Consider the following 23,052-nt stretch of genomic DNA (forward strand, 5'->3'; position numbering starts at 1 on the left):
GAAGAGTCACAGTGCTCTATTAATTCCCGCAGGACATATCACTTGTTTATACCGCGTTTGAACATTTTATGCTGATAAAGATCCAACTACGAATCAAACACTCAAGTCGTTTTCTTTTTCGTCTTTTTTTCTTTTATCTCTTTTTGTTAAAAAATCGTTCTCTATACCGTGAGTCCGGATTTATAAAGGCGGTAAACTGATGATTTCCAAACCTTAAAAAAATCGTTCTCTATACCGTGAGTCCGGATCTATAAAGGCGGTAAACTGCTGATTTCCAAACCTTAAAAAATCGTTCTCTATACCGTGAGTCCGGATCTATAAAGGCGGTAAACTGATGATTTCCAAACCTTAAAAAATCGTTCTCTATACCGTGAGTCCGGATCTATAAAGGCGGTAAACTGCTGATTTCCAAACCTTAAAAAAATCGAATATTATCTTTTATATCGCTAATTTCTAAATCTTCGTGAGCTTCTCGACATATTCGTTCATCTTTCTCCCTCTCGTTTGTAAGTCAGATTAAATCTTCGGTGTTGATATTTTCAAGTGCTTTCCAGGTCCTTTTTCTACAAACGAGATTCTCTCCGTGTGCACCGTCGAAAGGTCGATCTTCACGAACAATGTAACACTTGATATGGCGACGGTGGGTATTTGTATTGTAATGGATTAACGTGTATGTAAAGGTTGTGTATATGTTTTCTTATATTCAGTTTGAAATCCGGATCTAAATACCCGCTTATAAGATCCCACGAACTGCTTTCTTCTAAGTAAAACAATTTCAATTCGATCCCTACTCCGGTAACTGAATATGACATAAAATAGGCATTACGATATCTCCCCAACAGTCAAAACTGTTTTTTTTTTTGTTTTTTTTTGTTTTGAGAGCGTGACATTGATTTTGACAAAATTAATATGGCGGTTGTCGTCACTGAAGCGAACAAGATGCACTCGGTCTTACTCTCCTTAATTTATATGTTGCTGGTATACTCCATATGTAAGTATATTTTAGTGTACATGCGCTGATTAATTTCGTATACATTCTTCAACCGATCATGTATGTGACGTGCGTATCTGTCCGGTAGGAAGGGTTCGGTTTATAGAAGTGAACTCATTTGATCGGTCCGGACTCTGAACCGGTTCCGTTCTGTGTATTACATTAAGCATTCAGCATTTGCACTGCACATGTCCAACTGAATACAGAGAAAATAGTTGTATAGAGTAAATATATTTGTGAAATGTGAAAATGTAAGTGAAAACTCGACAGTGGAAAAACTTCGAGTTATCCGAGTATTCGATTAAAGCGATTTCGAATGTTTGGAATGATGTTTAGCCGGGACCGACGAAATTCTTCGAATAAAAGAGGTCTTCCAGTTATATGAGTACGAGATAACGAAGATCGACTGTATTTACTTTGGCACTATCATTGACATATTTAGATTAATCAGCCGTCAATCCATTAAAATTCATTTACTGGTATGTACAAAATTCTTTGTTTGCATGCGATAATTTCAACTATTTTTAAAAATAAATAAACAAACAAATTAAATAAATAAATAAAAACTTTAATGGCAAGGTTGATAATCAATGGAAGTATTTAATGAGTTTTTTTTTTTTTTTTGCAATTTTGTTTTAAGTGTTTTTAACACAGTAGAGTACACAACAGCACTGGGCAATATGTCTTCTTCAGAATAAAGACACACACAATGTAGATTCGATGAATTCTGAAATAAGTGGGAAAAAAACAGATGATATATTTCAAAAAGAGGAAAAAGTAAGGAAATGTAGAATTATATTATTTACTAAAATCAAGACATCATTTAAAGAAATTCATGAATACATTTAATTTTACTTTCACCGGAACGACATCCATTTTTTTATATTCTAAACGAAAATAAATTTTGATTGGGAGTATCAAATTGATTTTTTTGTTAAATTACTGATTTTTCTTACATCTATTTCCTGCCTATATATAATATGCTTTTCTTACATTAGAGTGTTCAAAAATCGATAACAATCTCATTACAATCCTGTCTGTAGCATAAATATAAATCTATTTTATTTTCTTTATTTTGTAATGATACAACATTTTGGAACATTATTGATAAAATGTTATTAACAAAAAACAAAAATTAAAAAAAAAAAAAGAAAGAAAAAAGCTGCTTGTCTTTCTTGCATGAAAATCAAAATTTTCACTGATTGTTAACTCACATTAAATAATTAAACGTATGCATTCACAATTATAAATGATTCTTTTAACAAAACTTAAAATAAAAAATAAAGTTGGAACTGTTTTAAAATCTTTTATTTTCGTAGGAGATATATTTTCGTCAAGTTTACGGGTTTTTCGAAATCACGGATAAATGTCTATAAATCTGAGAATCACTTAGTTGTTGAAATCAGTATAAGCAAATTTACTTAATAACATTTGTTTACGAAATCAAACTGTTCAACAAATAATCATTTGAGCAACCTCGACTTTTGAATCCCATGAAAATATCAACTGTTTACCTGTGTAATCGATCAGACCATCACCATTTTTGTCGGCATCCATGAAAAATATATCGATTTCGTCGTCAGTGATATCGGAGTTGAATTGTAGGGCTGTGCGGAGCTCATCTGTTGACAGAAAGCCGTCGCCATCTTTGTCTAAAGTCTGAAAGGCCTTCTGTAGAGCCTGTTTCTCCTGATCTTTTGTGGTATAATTCTGTGACATCATAGCACAGTATTCTTTACAGTTTATGAAACCATCACCTAGGAAAATAAATAAATAAATAAACAAATAAATTAATAAGATTTCTTTAGTTTTCTAATTGTATGATAACGAGACAACAAGGTGTAATTTCTTGTTTCATCATACGAATTTTTTTCACAGCAATATATTTTTATGTCCCCTTGTTGGTGTTGTCTGTTTGTCTGTTGTCAAATTTAACCTTGCTCATGACTATTGCACCGTAAGAGAAATTTGGCATGTGTGTTTCATGTAACAAGTCCTTTCCGGTGATACCAAATGTTTGACCACGTGACCTTGACCGTGACCTTTGATCTACATTTGAAGGGAAACAGCATCATTGCTACAATGAAGACATAAGTGTTTCACAAAGAGTGCATGCAATTCGCAAATGCTTTAAACAGTTTAGTTTAAATGCCCCATTTCAGAATGTGTTGTAACCGGAAGCATTATGGTTTCAAAACCACATCGTGTAATTTTAATAAGACAGAGATGAAAGTCAGCCTCACCGTCTGCGTCGGCCATTTTGATCATTGCGTCCGCGTCCTCTGACGTGGGATTAAATCCCAAAAGAGACGCTGCCTTCACCATTTCTTGTTTTGATATTCGTCCATCTCCGTCTTCATCTATAAGTTCAAATGTGTCTTCTATTTCTGTAAAATATTCAATACAAGATAATCAGCGAAACTGATGAATGCTTCCCAAAAGCAACTTTATTGAACACCAAATTTTAACAAAGGACCCTGAAGAAGGTATACACAGAATCATGATCATTGCTTATCTGTAGGCAAAGTTATGCTCCGGACATGAAATTTTAACAAAGGGCAATTACTCTGTACTTGAGGGGTCATTGGCACTGAATTTGGTAAACTACACTTCGTCTTAGTATGATCAATGTTAACGCAAAGTTTCGATATCCTAGTTATGCTCCGGACACGAAATTTTAACAAAGAACAATAACTCTGTAATTGAAGGGTTGCGGACACTGACTTTTTACACTGCTCATCCCCTTAGTATGAGCAATGTATACATCATGTTTCATGATCCTTACTTAAATGTGGACAAAGTTATACTCAGGAAACGAAAGGATGGACTGACTATATGATCCCCCGAAAATTCAAACATGGTTTACAAAAATATATTTCAAGGCGCGAATACGTGAAAAAGACAAAACTCTTAAACTTTTTTTTCTGCTGAAGTTGATCGAGACCAATGCGATTTCTAAATCTCTGTAACATGACAGAGAGTAAGACTGCCTTACGTATACGTCAATACCATAAACCGAACTCAAAACATGTGATGAAAATTGCTGATCAGGATTGGATGGCAAAGCAAAAGAAAATAAAACAATTCAATCCGAAATGACTGACTAGAAACCAATAGATGGCGAAAGGGATTGAGGTGAACCAGTCCCTCCTAGAGTTGTCGTTCCTTAACAGTTACAAGATACATTGATTGAGGTACAGCAATGCACCTTGGGAGAGATTTAGGTGCATTATAGATCGAACATGTATATTGATGTCACCAGTACGATATGTTTACATAGGGTCATTGTTTATTTACTATGTATGAAATATCTATTGATTTTCGTCGTATGACCTTGACCTTTGAGAAAGTGGTAGCAACCACGTGAACATAATCACCATGACAACTCAAATAACAGACAGCTTGGTACGCATATAAAGGACCTTGTATGACTTTCCATGCCACATGTGGTTTTATAGAGTCTAAATCCTTTTGACAAAAAAAAGCACAAAAAGAAGTGAAGAATTTCATGAAATCATTAATGGAATAAAAACAGATGTATGCTTCTTTTGATCACGTGATCGTTTATTCAGGCAAATATGGAAGGAAACTGACATTCCCACGTCAAGTCATTTTGGCTCTATATAGTTACGTAACCTGTAACGTGTATGACGTCGTTTCAAAAATCATGACAAAAAAAGCTAATTTTTACAAAAACCAAACAACACAGACTACATATTGCGCGTTTCCTTCTCAACCAATAAAAACTCCGCAAAGTTATATACCGTTAGTGGTATAGAACATATATTTGTCACGCCAGAACATTTACACAATGGTCTGGTGTAGTAGCACAATATTTTGTTACAGAAATGAAGCTTTTTACTGGTACAAGTAAAGTAATCAATGGAAAAAGTACCATTCCAAAAATCTAATCTACATTTCTCACCAGTGTGTCTTTACAGGGATCCAGGTCAACAATAGTGTGTATAGATTTGATATAAAGAATTCTAAAACGGATGAATTGAAATGATAATGTCACATACAGATAATATGTGTATTTTTCCTCAAAAACATCCCGGTATATGAATCGGAACACATATTATTAACGGTATATTTACTTTATTTTGGTATTTTGATATTAAGAAGGGATTATACACACTAATAGCTGTTAATCTACGGATAACGTAAAGGATCATTGACTTAGAAATAATAACAACAATTTATTGAATGTTACCAAATGGTTCTGTTATAGAATAAGACTTAGTGAACTCTAATATGCGCCAATTAATTGCCCACTTGATATTGTTCAAATTTCTATCGAGCTCCATCAGATTGTTAAAGAAATATCAACGTTTGTTTCTATTATGAATTAAATAAGACAATTGTGTTGCTAAAGATTTAATATGATATATCAGCTGTTCTTGATTATTTCAATTTTTTTATGTGAATTTTTATTTTTAATTGATTGTTTAGAAATTATTGTTTTTAATCAAGCTGATTAAACGACTTAGTGACTGAGTCCTCTTGTACTGCTAAACAGATTAAGGTTCACTAAAAGTACACAACAGTAATTTGCCGTAACAAAGTTCGCTAATTACAATTTGGACTCAATTTTAAAGTCTCTGTTACGTCATCACTTGCGTCATGTCCGGTGTAAGCGTGATTTTAGAAGTATATATGTGGTTTAAACATATTGTATTATCAGTAGCAGATAAATGGACCAGAAACAAATTCTAACAACACATGAACTCTTCTCCTTAAATGAAATTACAAATGATTAATATACTGCACGTGACACATATGTATACTATAAATATGAAGAAAAGTAATTCGTAGACGTACAATTGTAAGTTTAAATAATTTTGTCAAAAGGACGAAAAGGTGAGATGATAGGATAGAAAGAAAAGAAGAGAAAAAGAGATAGGATAGATTTAATATCAAATTTATATCAATTCTATATCAATTATATATTAACTATATATGTTCTAAACATACTTTATTTATATATATAATATGGCAAAAGAATTAGAAAGTATTTTTTCTAACTAAAAAATAACTTATTTGAATAATTGACATACAATATATTTACATTTGTAGTCATGTGATGACATGAGAATTAAATATGAATGACAGACAGACAGACAGACAGAGAGAGACAAGAGAGAGAGAGAGGGGGGATAGAGAGACAGAGACAGACAGACAGAGAGACAGAGAGTTACACACACACACACACACACACACACACACACACACACACACACACACACACACACACACACACACACACACACACACACACACACACACACACACACACACACACAGACAGACAGACACAGAGAGGGAGAGACAAGGATAGAGACACAGAGAGACAGAGACAGACAGAGAGAGACACAGAGAGAGAGACAGAGAGACAAACAGAGAGAGAGAGAGAGACAGAGAGAGAGAGAGAGAGAGAGAGAGAGAGAGAGAGAGAGAGAGAGAGAGAGAGAGAGAGAGAGAGAGAGAGAGAGAGAGAGAGAGAGAGAGAGAGAGAGACAGAGAGAGAGAGAGAGACAGAGACAGAGACAGAGACAGAGATTAGCATACTTAATCGGACTTACTCGGTTCCTTAGATGGCAATGAAGAATAATTAATATCCTAGATACATAATTAACATATTTGTCGTTTAGATCAATGTTTACCAACAGAGATATTTTTAACTGAATGCATTTAATAAATTAAATCCTAATATCGTTGTACAGATTGTTCCAAAGATTGGTTGGAGAAGGAAAGAATTGTGTGGTTAATGTAAACGGGACGTTTTGTTTGCTCAGCAAGTGACCTCCTTGTAAGTAATATGGGTTTATATTTCCAACCCAATCTGATAACAAGTCATTAATAAAATTTGGTAACATATTGTTAACAATAGCAAAAGTTTAGAAACATCTCTTTCTTTGCAAAAGTAACCTGTCATTTTCCTGATATTACGTTTTACGTAATGCTCAATCCATTGGCAATCTAAGCAAGTACTTTCCTATATATTCTTTGTGATATGGAGGCAGTTGTACCCCTATTTCTCCTTATTTCAAGTACTTATTCCAGAGATGGTCGAATATAAGTGAAGAATAACTTCCCTAACATGTCTGTGTTAAGTTTGAGCTGACGAAGGTTGTAAGTTTCATTATTTCGCCCACGTGGTCATGATGATTTGTTAACAGGCGTTGTACCATTGAAGTTTAACGAAAACCGGAAGCTGCAGATTTGGGCTCTAATTTGTAATTTTCTGGCTTTAGTCACAAATCACAATTTTTCTTTTCTCTGTCATCAATTGCAGAATAATTGTGTCAATTACAGAATAATTGTGTAAATTACAGAATAATTGTGTCAATTACAGAATATCGTGTCAATTAGAGAATAACCGTGTAAATTACAGAATAACCGTGTAAATTACAGAATGATCGCGTCATTTCAACCTTCCCATTTATGAATATGCTTATATCATTACTGCCGTCATACCGTGTTACAGTGTGATACCTAACATTGTAATAAAGATACACAAACCAATAGAACCTTTCAACATAAAAGTTAGATAAGGTTAAATAATAATAAACTGCATCATACGACTGTTTCATCTCTCTAGGACTTGTCAGTGATGACGAGAGCCTAAATTTGGACATTAAGGAGGTGAGTGAGGATTGTCAGAATTGATCGAAAAAAATGTCAAACTGAAGATAAGGAGATACATAAGCCCGGAAATTCAATAAATTTCGTATTTTCACATATATGATGCCTTCAGAAGAGTGTCAAGTATACATGTATTTGAATTCAAACGTGGCATATAGGCCACGGTAAACTTGGAAACAAAACGTCCAATAGCAGTGTCCACCACCTGCAATTTCGAGGATTATATAAAAAAACACCCACACAACTGTATGCTCTTATTGGCATAAATAGCGTACTTTGCAAACCAGGAAAATAAAGTATTGATTGAAACTGGCATTTATTGATACAGAAATAAGATATCTATTTGATTACTAATTTAATTGTAATTTTCTGTGATGAAATAATGTATCAGTATCATCTGAGTCAGCCTATTTTAACATCTATTAAACCCAGTCAGATATTCAGCTGTACTGACCAATGCCAAAACATAGTCAAATACCCAGTTTGTTTTGATAGACTTTATGGAGTAATAATAAGTTTTTAAAACAATTGTTCAAATTTTACATTTTTACAAAAAATTTAAACCAAGAAAAGTTTTTTTGGATGCCAAAATGGCGTTTTTTCGAATTAAAAAATCAGAACCTCCAGGTGATACAAAGATTCCAAGTATTAAATTGATACGAAAGCTATCTCATATACTATAACCTCTGTAGATTCAGATATCACTCAAATAGGATGTATTCCGTATTCTCTGTAACATAAATTACAATCCCTTAAGATATTAAGATACTACTATACACTTTTTAATGAGATCTTGCCTCACGATTTTCCTACTCCCCCGGATAATCAAGTGCCTGGGACTCGCTAAAGATGTCTAAGGTAAATGTTGGTACACACTTTAGCACCTCGGAATTATAATATTAGTATTTTCTGGTCATAGGGATTAACTTTGATAAGACTGACATCTCACTTGTCTGGTACACCTGATATCATACTTGTCTGACACACCTGATATCGTACTTGTCTGGTACACCTGATATCGTACTTGTCTGGTACACCTAATATCGTACTTGTCTGGTACACCTGATATCCTACTTGTCTGACACACCTGATATCGTATTTGTCTGGTACACCTGATATCGTATTTGTCTGGTACATCTGATATCGTACATGTCTGGTACACCTGATATCGTATTTTTCTGGTACACCTGATATCGTATTTGTCTGGTGCACCTGATATAATATTTGTCCGGTATACCTGATATCGTACTTGTCTGGTACACCTGATATCGTACTTGTCTGATACACCTGATATCGTACTTGTCTGATACACCTGATATCGTACTTGTCTGGTACACCTGATATCGTACTTGTCTGGTACGCCTGGTATCGTACCTATCTGATACACCTGATATCGTACTTGTCTGGTACACCTGATATCGTACTTGTCTGGTACACTTGATATCGTACTTGTCTGGTACACCTGATATCGTACTTGTCTGGTACACCTGATATCGTACTTGTTTGGTACACCTGATATCATACTTGTCTGGTACACCTGATATCGTTCTCACTCGTATGTCACACCTAATATAACACTTGTCTGGTACACCTGATATCGTACTTGTCTGGTACATCTGATATCATACTTGTCTGGTACACCTGATATCGTTCTCACTCGTATGTCACACCTAATATAACACTTGTCTGGTACACCTGATATCGTACTTGTCTGGTACATCTGATATCGTACTTGTCTGGTGCACCTGATATCGTTCTCACTCGTATGTCACACCTAATATAACACTTGTCTGGTACACCTGATATCGTACTTGTCTGGTACATATGATATCGTACTTGTCTGGTGCACCTGATATCGTACTTGTCTGGTGCACCTGATATCGTTCTCACTCGTCTGTCACACCTAATATAATACTTGTCTGGCACACCTGATATCGTCTTTGGGTTTTGTGAAGGGTCGTGATGTTTTCATCCCCAAACCAATTATTTCATGGCGACCGCTTTCTTTTCAGAGAAGTGTCAGTAGAATATTTGACATTCGTCTGTATAAATACATGCCAAGTGTCCATTGTATTTATCTCAGGGCACAAGTACTGTTGGGGATCGCCAGTAAACACAACATCAGCAAAACTAACATTTTTTTAGAGTAGGGCCGGAAGCGACAAAATGTTCGAAATATATATGCCCAATACCGCAATTGATTTCATGAATAAATTTTTCAAGGGAAAATACCTTAGTTTTTTTCAAATAAAAACTTTTATATAAGCGGATGTCGTGGGTGTTTTGAAACCTTTCTGGGATTATACTTTTTAATATACAGCACACCTTCCTTTCAAACATAAATTTTGCTCTCTATTCTATGGCAGTGAAATGTTTGTCATCAAAACATATTACATACAGTTTGATCGAGGTTAAGCCTCAGATTATAACGCTTAATTGACCAACTACACGTACGCATCCGTGCGAACTATGATTGGCTTATCGACGCACTACTTTCTTTGTTTTCGCTCGAAGTTGACCCTTAACGCGTCGATATCGTAACATTTGTATTTTGGTTACCAGATAACTGTCAGTGATTTGATTTAATAATTATTTTATTGCAAAACTTTGTACAATTGGATTGGGCACAAGTTTTTCCAACTTATTAAGCCCTCTCCATTACATGGATGGTAAAACAATACTTAACTACAAGCAATGTAACAATATATTGAATCATAATATTTTTCATTGAAACAAAAAAAAGAAGGATGTAAAGAAGAAAGGAGGATAGGTGAGGAAGGAAAAAGGGAATATATAGTACAAAGGAAGAAATGCAGAAACTAGCCAAATCGCCAAGAGGCATCAATAAATTTTTGAACAGCTCTAGCTAAAAGTGAGTTTTCAGCTGAACTTAGTCGTACGTCTCCATTTAAAAGTACATCTATCGAGATATCACCCTGATACCACGACAGTTCGGTGAACAGGGTGTTACGAATTTGAATGTAGTTCGAACAATGAATTAAATAATGAAAGGAATCTTCAGAGGGATGTCCGCAGGAGCAAGATGCTGAGTTCATGAGATTGGCTCTGAATAGGTCATAGTTGAGTGAGCTTGCCCTATTTCTTAAACGACATTGAAGAATATTCAGTTGACGGGGGCCATATGATAGGAAACACGATTTAAGCTTGTTGGAGTTTTTTGGACGTAGTTTGGTTTTAAACAATTTTAGTGAACCAGCCATTTTTAAAGATTCATCTAATCTATTCCAGAGCTCAGTTGTAGAAGGAAAAAAAGAGTTACACATAGATTGAAGACGATAAGTTGGTTGTCGTAACTGATCTGCATTTCGTAAGTGATACCTAGTGAGATTACCAATATGTTCAGGGATAAAGTCAGTGAGGAAAGATGGTGCGATCCCATTAATTATATTATAAAAAAGAGATAACTTGCGATGTTGACGTCGTAATTTAAGTTCTTCCCGACGTCAACATCGCAAGTTATCTCTTTTTTATAATATAATTAATGGGATCGCACCATCTTTCCTCACTGACTTTATCCCTGAACATATTGGTAATCTCACTAGGTATCACTTACGAAATGCAGATCAGTTACGACAACCAACTTATCGTCTTCAATCTATTCTATGGCAGTGAAATGTTTGTCATCAAAACATATTACATACAGTTTGATCGAGGTTAAGCCTCAGATTATAACGCTTAATTGACCAACTACACGTACGCATCCGTGCGAACTATGATTGGCTTATCGACGCACTACTTTCTTTGTTTTCGCTCGAAGTTGACCCTTAACGCGTCGATATCGTAACATTTGTATTTTGGTTACCAGATAACTGTCAGTGTGGTATCGGTTTCGGATAAAAACGGTATAATAAACTTTAACCTATTAAAAATCCCTTGTATCAAACTACAGGTAGGTGTTTAAAAGAGATCGCGTTTCTAAAATCACCATTTGAAATACACAATTTTCAGTATTAAGTTTAAGGCTATATGCCACGCTACTACCTGATGCATCGCCGTTCTTTTAAAAAATCATAAATGCACAAAAATGTTTATTTAAGTAGGTTTGAATCGACAGACGATTGAAACATATTGTAATTTAGTTTAATCACACTGAACACAAACCAGGTCTTTAGAAAACATTTTAAAAAATACATGCCTTCAATACCTAATTGAAAAACAAACAAAAAAAAAAAAAAAAAAAACGAAAAAGCTCCGTATCTTTTGCTCCTCAACAATGATTCATTCCGATGTAACGTTCACACATCACAAATCTCGAAAAAAGTCCATCTTTTATATCGACAAAACACTATTTATCCCACATTTCTAGAGTATGTTAGCCGTAGGCAGTATAAACGGATATCCACTTATGATTTACGGTTTATGATTATTTCCAATTCTTTTCAGTCAGAAGAAACGGCACTAAACGAACGCCCTTGTACGACACTTTCTCACAAGGTGGTTGGAGTTACTTCCCTTTATCATTATTGACGCCTTCAAAGCCAGCAAGGGAAGAATGAATAAGAATATCTTCATCAACCACATAGAGTGTATGGCTTTGTAAATATCCCGCCAGCGCAATACGTTAAAAATATTTACAAATTGATTTCTTGTATATCTATATGATATACATTCCAACATTTCTGTTTGTCATGGTTTGATGCAAATAAAATTGAGCACATAATCAAAACCTTAGGTATGCGTTTCCGGTCTACTAGACAGAAAATAAATTTGTACATATGAGTTGAATCTTGCAAAGTGATTATCATCAAAAAGTCATCTGTGACGTCATAAATGTTTTCATATTAATTGGTAAATATAGTGATAAATCGTTTGTTAAAGGGTATATAACATAAATTGATTAATGAAAAAAATGATAAAAACCTTTCAGAGTAACAAACGTAGATGTATACGAAAGGTGTTGAGATTGGTCGTTTAAATTTTACTTTTTTTGTGTCATTTATTTAATTATTATTTAGCTACCATTTCTCAGGTGAAATGTGTTTCTCTGAGCTGAACGGCTGATAAGTATATGACATTTATACTGAATAGTGTGACATAGTCTGACTTCATTCAAGCTTGGTACAAAAACGATCCGTTTCTCTCGGAATTTTAATTTCATACTCAAGGTATGTGTGCTTTCGTGGTGTTTTTCCCATCTTCGAAAACTTCGAAAAACGGGGCCCTCGAAAATAACGACTTTTACATCAATTATGCAAAATGTATGGCACATATGACCCGTAAGAAGCAAGGAAAACAAAACATCTTCTCAGTAACGGTCATTTCCATACATCAAAGACGACACCTGCAATTTAAGCCGAATAATTAAACTGAATCAATGCCATGTGCCCAAAAGTAGAACTGGGGAAATGATAATGATTCGGCTCGGCCCTTGTCTGTTCTAGGGCATATTAGAGATAACCAGTGGTTAATGAAAACACTTATTGGTCAAATATGTCAATAACATTTTTATCATCCACAGTGTTGAACATTTTTGAGACAGGTCAGTTTGATATAATTTGTCACTAGCTGCTGGTTATGTCTAGCTTGGCTTTGAGTAACCGGGACCGGAAGTCTCAGGAAAAACCTTACAAAATGTCTTCTTTATATTATACAAAGTAGAATATCACATATCTGTCTGACTGTGTCCGTCTGTCTGTCTGTCTGTCCGTCTCTCTAACTCTGTGTGTGTGTGTGTGTGTGTATGAGTGTGAGTGTGTGTGTGTGTGTGTGTCTCTCTCTCTGTCTCTCTATCGAAAAGAATCATTGCGTATGCGAGTAGTAAGTAAATTGTATCAAAGTTACATCAGAAAAAAAGACAAATCATTTACCGACTCTAGACGTTTTATGAGTGATGATTCAGAAAGAAATTTGTGTTTTTATGTAAACAACACAGTTTATGAACTTTGCTTACAAGTCGCCGTGTATAAATGACTTCGTTTTGAAGTGCCTTTGCGATAATAAAGACTTTATGCAAGTACTTGACCTGTGAATATATAAAAACGAACCGGTCCCGCCCCGAGATTACACGCCAATAAAATAATTCCGGATATTCTCTAAGCCGGATTATTTTTTTTTTAATTTATGGTGCCTCTATGACTGTAGATTACGTCACACAAGGCGCCCTCTCACCGACCCCCGCTTTACAGTATACTGTAAATGACGACATTCCTGTATTGGTACAACACGCACCATTTTGCTATTGAAATGGAAACGTTGAAGATGTTGTTTATCAAATTATTTAACCTGATGTCAAAGTGGCTAATTTTACGAGGCTATGAGGGATGGAAACATTTCTTTTACTCGTTTAACGAGGAAAAATAAGACTTTATCAACTTGAAGATCATTGTTAGCACTCTGAAAGTAACGATTTGAATTTCATATAAGTATTTTCTTAAATGTTTAAATAATGTTAATGAATATTTTATCGTAGATATCTTAAGTTACATGTATATGAAATATACACCAATTAACGGATTTACTGAATTGAGTCGATGAGGGCACCCTACCTCAAATCTGATTACATGATGAGAGATTATCGAAGAGTCGTATTGAATGACCCTCAAGGGGAAATCATGACGTCATTTTGATATACGCTCTTAAAATTCACAGGATCAAAACTACGACTTTTCAAATGTTAAATTGCACAATGATAAAGCTGACATAGTTATTTTCGGTGAATTCTTGGGTACACTAAATCCATGAATTTTATATGTCTACAAAATGAACAGATACAAACGAAGTTAATTATAGTACCAGCGGAGTTCTTATGCATCACTTAACAACAAAAGAAAATGCCAACACCAAAAATGGATATTTTTGAAAACACGAAATTTGAGCCTCACGAAAATATATCATTATACATTACCCAACAATTCTCGTTTTGAATTGGTTTAAACATATACTGTAGATACCGTTCATCCAAAAAACTAAAAAGGGAAATCGTATAATGATACAAATCAATTAATGACAGCGAGTTAAGGAAATAAATATATACTGAAACTATCATTAAAGCGTTGCTTAAAATTTCTCATAAAAACTTAAAAATATGAAAATGAATATTCAATTTACTGAATTAATATTAGATATAGAAAATTAATAAATTACTGGCAAAGTTCAAAATTAAACTTTACCCCGAATAAAATATTTACCATCTTCAATAACCTAATTATAAATGTAAACAAGATTGAAATGAGAAGAGACAAACAGCCATTTGGAAACAAGCTCTCATCGGTCCATAAATTGATAAAGGGGATGTTATTCAAATGAAGAATGCATGACGAATATATTGCAATTTATCATTTGACATAAAAAAATCGCGTTTGATGTTGAACAATATTTACATTGGACTATATAGGTTTAAATATACGTGGAAACAATATTTTGAAGGAATGGTCTAAATTTATTTTAAGTTTTGAACATATTTTTATAAGAAAAATATTTGCACAATCCATCAACTGCGTGTTTCTCAGCTGGACTAGGAATCTATTTTGAATACCACTAGTTATTTTCCATCCTGAACCATCCATATTAAGCATACATAACAGATAACTAGAAAACTTACCTTTCTCAATGTCCGGAATCAATTCCGAATGACCCTGTTTTGAATTCTTATTTTTCATTTCTCTCTTGATTCTAGAATGACGCCTTCGTTTGAGATTGGAAGCCATATTTTTCGCACTTTCCAACTTGGTATATGTCCAGATCAACTGACCACGGACAGGAGCTGTACTGACCACTCTGATAAAACCACCACTTTGGTAAAAGCGATGCCCACTGTCCTTCTGCTAGTTATATGTTTGGATTTTCTGCTGACCACGGTTTATCTGAAAGAATCCTGGGTCACTTTACAGGATTTTTACTGACCAATATATCCTCCGAAATAGTTCCTTATTTCAATATGTCCAGGAGAACTGTTGATCAGTTCAGGAGATCACATTTGGCTATTTGTTGTTTGCTATTTAAACTTTAGACTGACCATTAACGACTTATAGTATCACCAGATTACGGACGTAACACCTAACGATTAAGTTATTAGGCTAAACCTATGAAGTGTTGTGTTTCACGTTCAAATTTCTCGCTATCCTCAAACCATACCAGTCCTTCGGTACTAATTGCCAGTTTATCGCCCTGTAAATAGCCAGGATTATTTAAATGCGAGCCTCCTTTTAGTTATTGGTGTTTACATCATTGAACAACATACGGGAGGCCTATTGCATACCATTCAAAACAATTATACTAAGTGTCTTACCCAGGTGACAACCACAACACAGACAGGTCCGTTTCTCAGCTTTGAAAGACAAGCATTTAGGACAGGGTCGAACCATGTACCTCTGATCATCAAACGATACTTACGTTACCACGGAAACCAACATCAATTTCTGGTTAAGCCTATCATATTTAGTGGCTCGGAGGTAGGTTGAAAGTGCTGGTTTGTTACGGTAAGCTCGATTCATCGCCCAATGAACACAGAGTGGTCCATCATTTTCAGATGGGAACACCTTATCGTATCTTGGTTATCTCTATGATCACAATGCAGAAGACCCATTTCAGCAATAAAAGCGTGTTTTGCCAAAGGACGTGACAGTAGAGGAAGTCAATTATCTTAGCTTTCCGCTTGACTTGGCTTTGATAATACAGCGAACACTGTCTAGCGGAGAAAAGTTGTACTAAGGCAGATAATCCACTCTCAGCATCATCATGTGCGATCGGCACACCTCAGACCTTGATCTAAGAAGACCAATCGCGTAGAAAGACTGTCTATACCGACTATTTGTGTACCTGCCTAGAGAGACTATGTATATTTAAACTTGTCCACTGCAGCACACTAAAATATGTAATAATGGGACTACATTTATATTTTGCATAATTTGGATCGTGTTTTGTCTAGTATGAATTATCCCCCTTAGTCTAGGGGTCGGGAGAACCATGGGGTCAATCCTCCTTTAAAACTGATCAAGTCGAAAGACTTCGATGAAACAATGAAAGATGGCTGTGCTGACTCGACTAGCGGGAGTTGCTCTTCGGTAGGTCTACAGATTAAAAGGGCACTGGTTCGAGTCTGAGCGCTGGAAACCTAATTTTAAAAACATCATTCAACGACAGGGAACGTAGCCAAATGTTCGTGAACATTAAACACAAAACCAAAAAGGGCACGGTGTTAAAGGTTTATAGTTAATTAAACGTTTCGCCCAGTAGCGTACTAATCTGTACTTTAAGCATAATTTTAATCTGTTTTTTCTAACTAGTCAAGTATACAAGGAAAGTCATGAAAGCCATGCACATTCAACTTTGATCAAATCGCCTACATAGAGTGTAAATATTGCCTCTGTATAAAACAAACATTGCGACGGCTGTATCAATAGTGCGATTAGAAATGTTTAAATGGACATCGAGTAAAAATGTTAAAATAGTAAAACCACAATACATTGTAGGGATAACGATATATCAAAGTGACATTCCTCCACCCCGGCAAAAGAAAAAAAATATATATCTGGAGGAACATAGCTTCCAAACTTCAAAATCCTGAACTTCTAAATTTAGTTGCGAAATGAAATGAGTCCAAGGTTCTTTGTTATTTTTTTGAAACAATTATCTATGAAGAAGCTAAAAGTGAGAATTTTTGAACAACTGATTTACACCTTCAGATTCCGAATGAGTGAAAATTTCCTACCACGTGTCAAAAAAAATCAACAATTTGGTAAAATATACGATTTCACGTAGTAACATGTGAATGAATTCGTTACCAAGGAAATCGATTTCGATCCAGAATTTCATTATTATGTCTTTATATATATATTTTTTGTAAGTTATCGTATATAATCATATGGGTAAATTTATATAAAAGTGTAGTTTGATTAAATACATAATGAAATTACATTCATGAACACTGTTTCAGGAAAGAGAAGATTATTGATTGGAATGGTAAGTATTTATGAATCTATATAGAGAAATCAAACATTGACTGAAATCAGCTTTTCGACGTTGAACAGAGGAAAACTTGTGGACGCTTAGAGCAATAGGCCACTTTCAGTAATTTTCAGTCTAAGTCGAAAAGGAGGGACCCATTTTTTCTGATTTTTTACGGCCGTAAAAGATTTCGTTTACAGAATGAGCAATCATAAGCAACCAAATTTTAAAAATAAAATAATGATAAAAACTAAAAGATGGGTGAGGAATTTGTCTTCTATTTCGGTAAAATATGGAATATTTATACACAATGTTGTTTATCTAATTTCGACCACTTTTATTTGTTAAATTTTTGTCCTAATTAAACATTTGTACATAAAAAATACATCGATACTCGATCCTTATTTTATTTTCTTGACGATAAAATATCCTTTATGTAGAAAATGTCATTTTCGTCAAATGATCAGATATTTCAAGTAGAAAGTGATGAGACAGTACATACTAATGTACGGATAAAAACCGCGGATGTCTATCGATATGTACTAATGTCCGGATAATGATTCGGATGTTTTTTCCTCTTTTTAACACTTATCAATTAACTTATCGTGTAGGTTATCAGTATAGGTTTACCATAGTTTGTATAAAATCTGTCGAACAAACAATACACGCAGCTTTTCAAAATCTTTTTATTCGGAATTCGTTTCAGTAACAATATTTATTATTTATAAAAAACAACAATACAAACATGTACTTAAACCGCGATATAATACATCTCTATTTAACCAACATCAGCTGCTGTAAATATTTCATGATGATGTTCATCTCTTAAATTGAAATATTCATGTTAAAATATTTTGATGTGTATTTTGCTTGTCTCAGTTGACAACGCGGGACCCTTTTGCCATACCAGGGAATTTCCAATATCAAGTGGCAATTTGCAACAATAAAACCTTCAAACTTTGAATACATCATACCTTCCTCGACTTTCTGGTATTATGGTTCAATATTCGACATTGATAACAATATCTTCATACTCTCTCTTCCCCCTCCCCCTCCCCCCAAAGGGAAAAAAATCACCTACGAAAAAGTATTGAACCTTTTGTTTCCAATAGGAGGCGGCGGAGAGGTATGAAGAAGAATTTAGTCAGTCCGGTCACGCTGTGCCGGTGTATATGATCTCCTTTAAACAGATGTAAGTCCAAATACGTAAGGCAACTGTAATCACAGACACTTTTTAGGAAGGGAGATAACTCGAACATGTCGGTGTTATCGACGTCGGAGGAGGTATATGTTATTATATATTACAAATATTCAGGAGAAATGAAAATAATAATAACAGAAAAAAAACAGTAATAAAAAATAAATAAATAACGAGGAATGACAAGGACGCCAAATTTATATGAGGTCATATGTTTTGGATCACCATATTGACGTTACCCGATATGTATCGACGCGTAGACCTAACACATTTTGCATACAAAGAAATTGACGTCACATAAAATCTTCATCACCGAAATGACGTCCCTTTGCATAAGTCACATACATGCTCTATAGTCATGTTGATTAATCACTTACTGGTGATGCCATTTGCATCACATCACAGAATGACGCCATATATGCATATGAAATCTCCTGAATCCGGAAATCAAAATCTGTTGAGTAAATAAATGTACCACGAAAGATGTCTTCTCATTATCAAAATGCAGGGATGTCTTCCTGCACATCAAGATTTTTTTCTAGAAAAAAAAAGTGATATTCTAACGCACGTTTTTCGTATTAATATACTCTGCTATTTTGCGATGCTGACGACACATGAATGAAATACTCATATGGTTGGTTCCGATCCATTAAAATACCTTCGAACACAGTTTCGATGACACAAATTCTGAAAGGGATAAGGATAAAAGATGCCATTAAAATAACTTCAAATACAGTTTAGATGTCACAAATTCTGAAAAAAATTAAGATGAAATATGACATTATCACCGATTGGATCAAAACACCATTTCTTATCAAAAGCCTTGAGGAATAAGTTACAATTATTAAAGGGACCTAACTCTACCCGCAATAGCGCATGGTAATAGCTTTATCTATAACATCTATCAAAGGGAGGACTCCCTAGATAAATGTCTGCATAAGATTTTTAAAATAACATTCAAATGAAAAAAAGCAAGCAAGGCATATAGATATCAGTGTAATCCACACAAAACAGCAAGTAAGTTTACATGAACACGAATTTTCATCTTAACATCTATCATCGCTTGTTGTAGATACTTACCAACGTAGTCTATCATTCCGTCACCGTTTTCGTCGGCTTCTAAGAGTAGGGAGACCCATGCGTCATCGTCCTTGCCCGGATATAGTGTAGACGGGTCCTTGAACATAAGCGCCTTCTTGAGTTCGTCTATTGAGATAAAGCCATCTCCGTTCTTGTCAAGCGCCTGAAAGGCCGTGATCATACTCTCTTTTTCCATGTCAATGGAAATATAGTTGAACATCATTAAATTCTTGTATTCTTCGAAATCAATACAGCCATCACCTAAGGGATGTAGGAATTTTTGACAAATGATACTGACCAACCATTTCCGGCAGGAGCAAAATATATATAAATATGTTAGTTCACAGACTTATTTGGAAAGTTGAAATGTTGATAATATATTTACTATATGTATCAAGACGTATAAAGACATTCGATTCCTTCTATATTACCTACAATAAATAGAAATAAGTTGAAATAGATATGATTACACCCAAAACAAAATCAGCATTAGGAACTAAACCTAGAACTATTCATCTTCATATCCTAAATTTGTATTATAAATGTAGCATTTTTTATTCTCATTTTAATCGTTACGCAAAGGAGCAAGAATAACGCCATTGTGTAAAGGCAATGCGATAGGCAAACTTCACAAGCATAGATCTGAACATAGAAGTTTCGGTGCTACATGAATATCTCGCTGGTAAAAAGTGAAAGGCATAAAGCTGGAAAAAGTGTGAAAATATGTCGTAATGTTTATGGCAAATAATACGAAATGAAATTTAAACAACGGTAAAGAATCAAACTAAAAATTTATAATCTTCAGATTTTATGGGACTGAACCTAAAAGATGAATGGTATAGAATATGAAATATAATTGCAGTTCTGCAAAGTCTATAAAGAATCTGAAATAAAATGATAGCACTACAAAGTGTATAGATGCAAAACTTATCAAAAAGATCGAAATGAAATTGGAATCTCGTATATACATATTGTAATTTTCAATTGGAATAAGACAAGGCTGTCAATTTTTGCCCTTCTGTTTTGTTAAATTAAACTGAAATTCTTGAATTTGAATGATCTTAACTTTAGAACAAATGAGAGGATCTCACCAAATCATACCTGAACTGCATATTATTATAATACATGTTACTTTACAGTTACAAAAACTTTAATTAAAGAATAAATGAACAAAAAAAAATAAATATTAACCGAGGGAAACAATATATGTCTCAATCATTTCGTCGAAGGGCATAAAGAATTAAGCTACGTTTTCTCAAAAGATCCATGGTTAAATTTATCTGTATAGATATTAAGTATATTTACATAATTTTACTTGCTGGAAACTAAAACCACATTTTAAAGTTGTAAATAAATCTAAACATGAACCTTGTGACCAACAAAAATTATATGTACTATTTTTGTATATGCTAGTTAGCATTGTAATGATGTCGATGAAATAAAGTAAGAGTTATTTCCCTTTATATATTTATATGCAAATTTATATAATAAAGCATCACAATATGTGATTTATTTGAGATATCCTTAAAAAGATATAAATTCAATAATACCAACAGTAAAATAAACTGATGACACTTTCACTTTCTATTGTAAAACATGATGTACTAAGTGCAAAACTAAAGTTAGAATTCAAATGAAACCTTAAAATGTTTGACCATTTCTATATAAATACTGATGTTAAAATGTATTCGATGCAGAAAACTTCAATATCAGAAAAAAATATAATTAGATTTTTTTTGAAAGAGAGATCACTCTGACAAAAAAGATATAATGTAATATCAAACACTGAGTTAGTTACTCTAGTTAAGTAGGATTTTAACCTGTATGTTTGTTCAGGGAAATATTGTCGTTGTATATATTACGTAACATCCAGTAAAAAGTACGGCTTTTATGGTAAGAAACATAGACAAATTCTGCCAAATATGATCCTTCAAGTTATGTTATAATCTTCTAGTACGCCTAGGGTAGGTCACTTTAAATGTGTCTATCAGATCTCTTTGCTCCAATGACGATCTTGAAGGACGTAGACGAATCGGACAGACTTACCGTCCAGGTCAGCTTCTTCAAGCATTTCCCGCGCCTCTTCCTCCGTCGGGTTCATCCCCAGACAGTATGCGGCGTTCTGTAGTTCCTCCAGAGTTATCTTACCATCACCATTCTCGTCTATGATCGTAAACGATCGTCGGATTTCTAAAATATGCAAAACACACGACAAACCGTCGTGTTTAGATTCCGAAATGTTTTGGTCATGATTTTACGGTATTTATTGAAAATTTAATATTTCACCAATTTGAGTCATCAATCGGAAATATTTCATGCGGAAAGTGGCAACGCTTTCAAAATGGTAATTTTTTCTTCATGATTTACTATTGTGAAATGGAAATAAAACTTGTTTATGGTTGGTATGTTGATCTTTTATACAGTTTAACCGCCTCATAACAGCCATATCAGGACGGGTGTCAAGAGGGACGTCAGGAGAGGTAAAGAAAACACAGAAAGAAAGAGCATGATAAGAAAGAAATGAAATCAAGATTTCCAGTAATGGAGACATTATATCTTCTTTAGTGTATTCGGCGTTCTTTTGTACAGTGTAAAAGACACGGAAGAAATCACTGGATTCTACAGGGGAGAAGACAGCGGTGAAATCCCGATCTGCAAGGGTGGTTCTTCTATCAGAAATCTTTTACCACGTCAATTGAGATAAATATGAATATTCCTGCACAGGTCACCCACTATTCGATTACCCTCCGTACCTGCCAACTCCTCTTCGTTCAGGTTCCTTGATGGTTTTGCGCCATCTTCCGGCTTTAGACTGAATCTTTTCTTAGGTTTTGGCAAGGAAGAAATCTCGCTAGGAGGCAATGATTCCGGAACCTCGTCATCCTTGGCTACATCCGGGTCATTCAAAGTCGCCATGGCTGTTTCGTTGACGTCTCACTAAAAATATCAGGAATTTCATATTTTGACTATATCACCATCAGAGAAAATGCAATGCATGGATATTTTTCGATAAACAGTTGTTTCCTCTGGTTGGGTAGAATAAAAGTGTTTATCTGGAGTCTGCTTGTAGTTATGTGTTTTTCGGAATTCAACAAAAGTGAAAACTGCAAATACTTGTTTTTTTTCAACTAATAAGTTGCCGGATTTTTGTAAATTGCATCTAGACATGATGATTTAAGACACTTTCAGCTGATGGGCGATGCATGATTGAAAAAGGGCTTCTTGTGAGTGA

General features: G+C 34.5%; 2 protein-coding genes across 2 annotated transcripts; both read right to left on the reverse strand.

The window, feature by feature from the left end:
- Window positions 1–1,680: 1,680 nt before the first annotated feature.
- Window positions 1,681–15,303, reverse strand: LOC132550931 (calmodulin-A-like). Its single transcript, XM_060215033.1, has 4 exons — window positions 15,198–15,303; window positions 3,235–3,378; window positions 2,506–2,748; window positions 1,681–1,718 (listed from the first exon to the last, which is right to left on the reverse strand). Exons 1-4 carry the CDS (start codon window positions 15,301–15,303, stop codon window positions 1,681–1,683), a joined length of 531 nt encoding a protein of 176 aa, XP_060071016.1.
- A 4,086-nt stretch (window positions 15,304–19,389) lies between these two features.
- Window positions 19,390–22,736, reverse strand: LOC132550910 (calmodulin-like). The gene is made up of 4 exons (XM_060215012.1): window positions 22,574–22,736; window positions 21,867–22,010; window positions 19,821–20,081; window positions 19,390–19,427 (listed from the first exon to the last, which is right to left on the reverse strand). Exons 1-4 carry the CDS (start codon window positions 22,734–22,736, stop codon window positions 19,390–19,392), a joined length of 606 nt encoding a protein of 201 aa, XP_060070995.1.
- Window positions 22,737–23,052: the final 316 nt, after the last annotated feature.

Source organism: Ylistrum balloti, unplaced genomic scaffold (assembly GCF_031769215.1).
Source record: "Ylistrum balloti isolate Yb309-2 unplaced genomic scaffold, AGI_CSIRO_Ybal_v1 Utg370158, whole genome shotgun sequence".
Taxonomy (NCBI): Eukaryota; Metazoa; Mollusca; class Bivalvia; order Pectinida; family Pectinidae; genus Ylistrum; species Ylistrum balloti.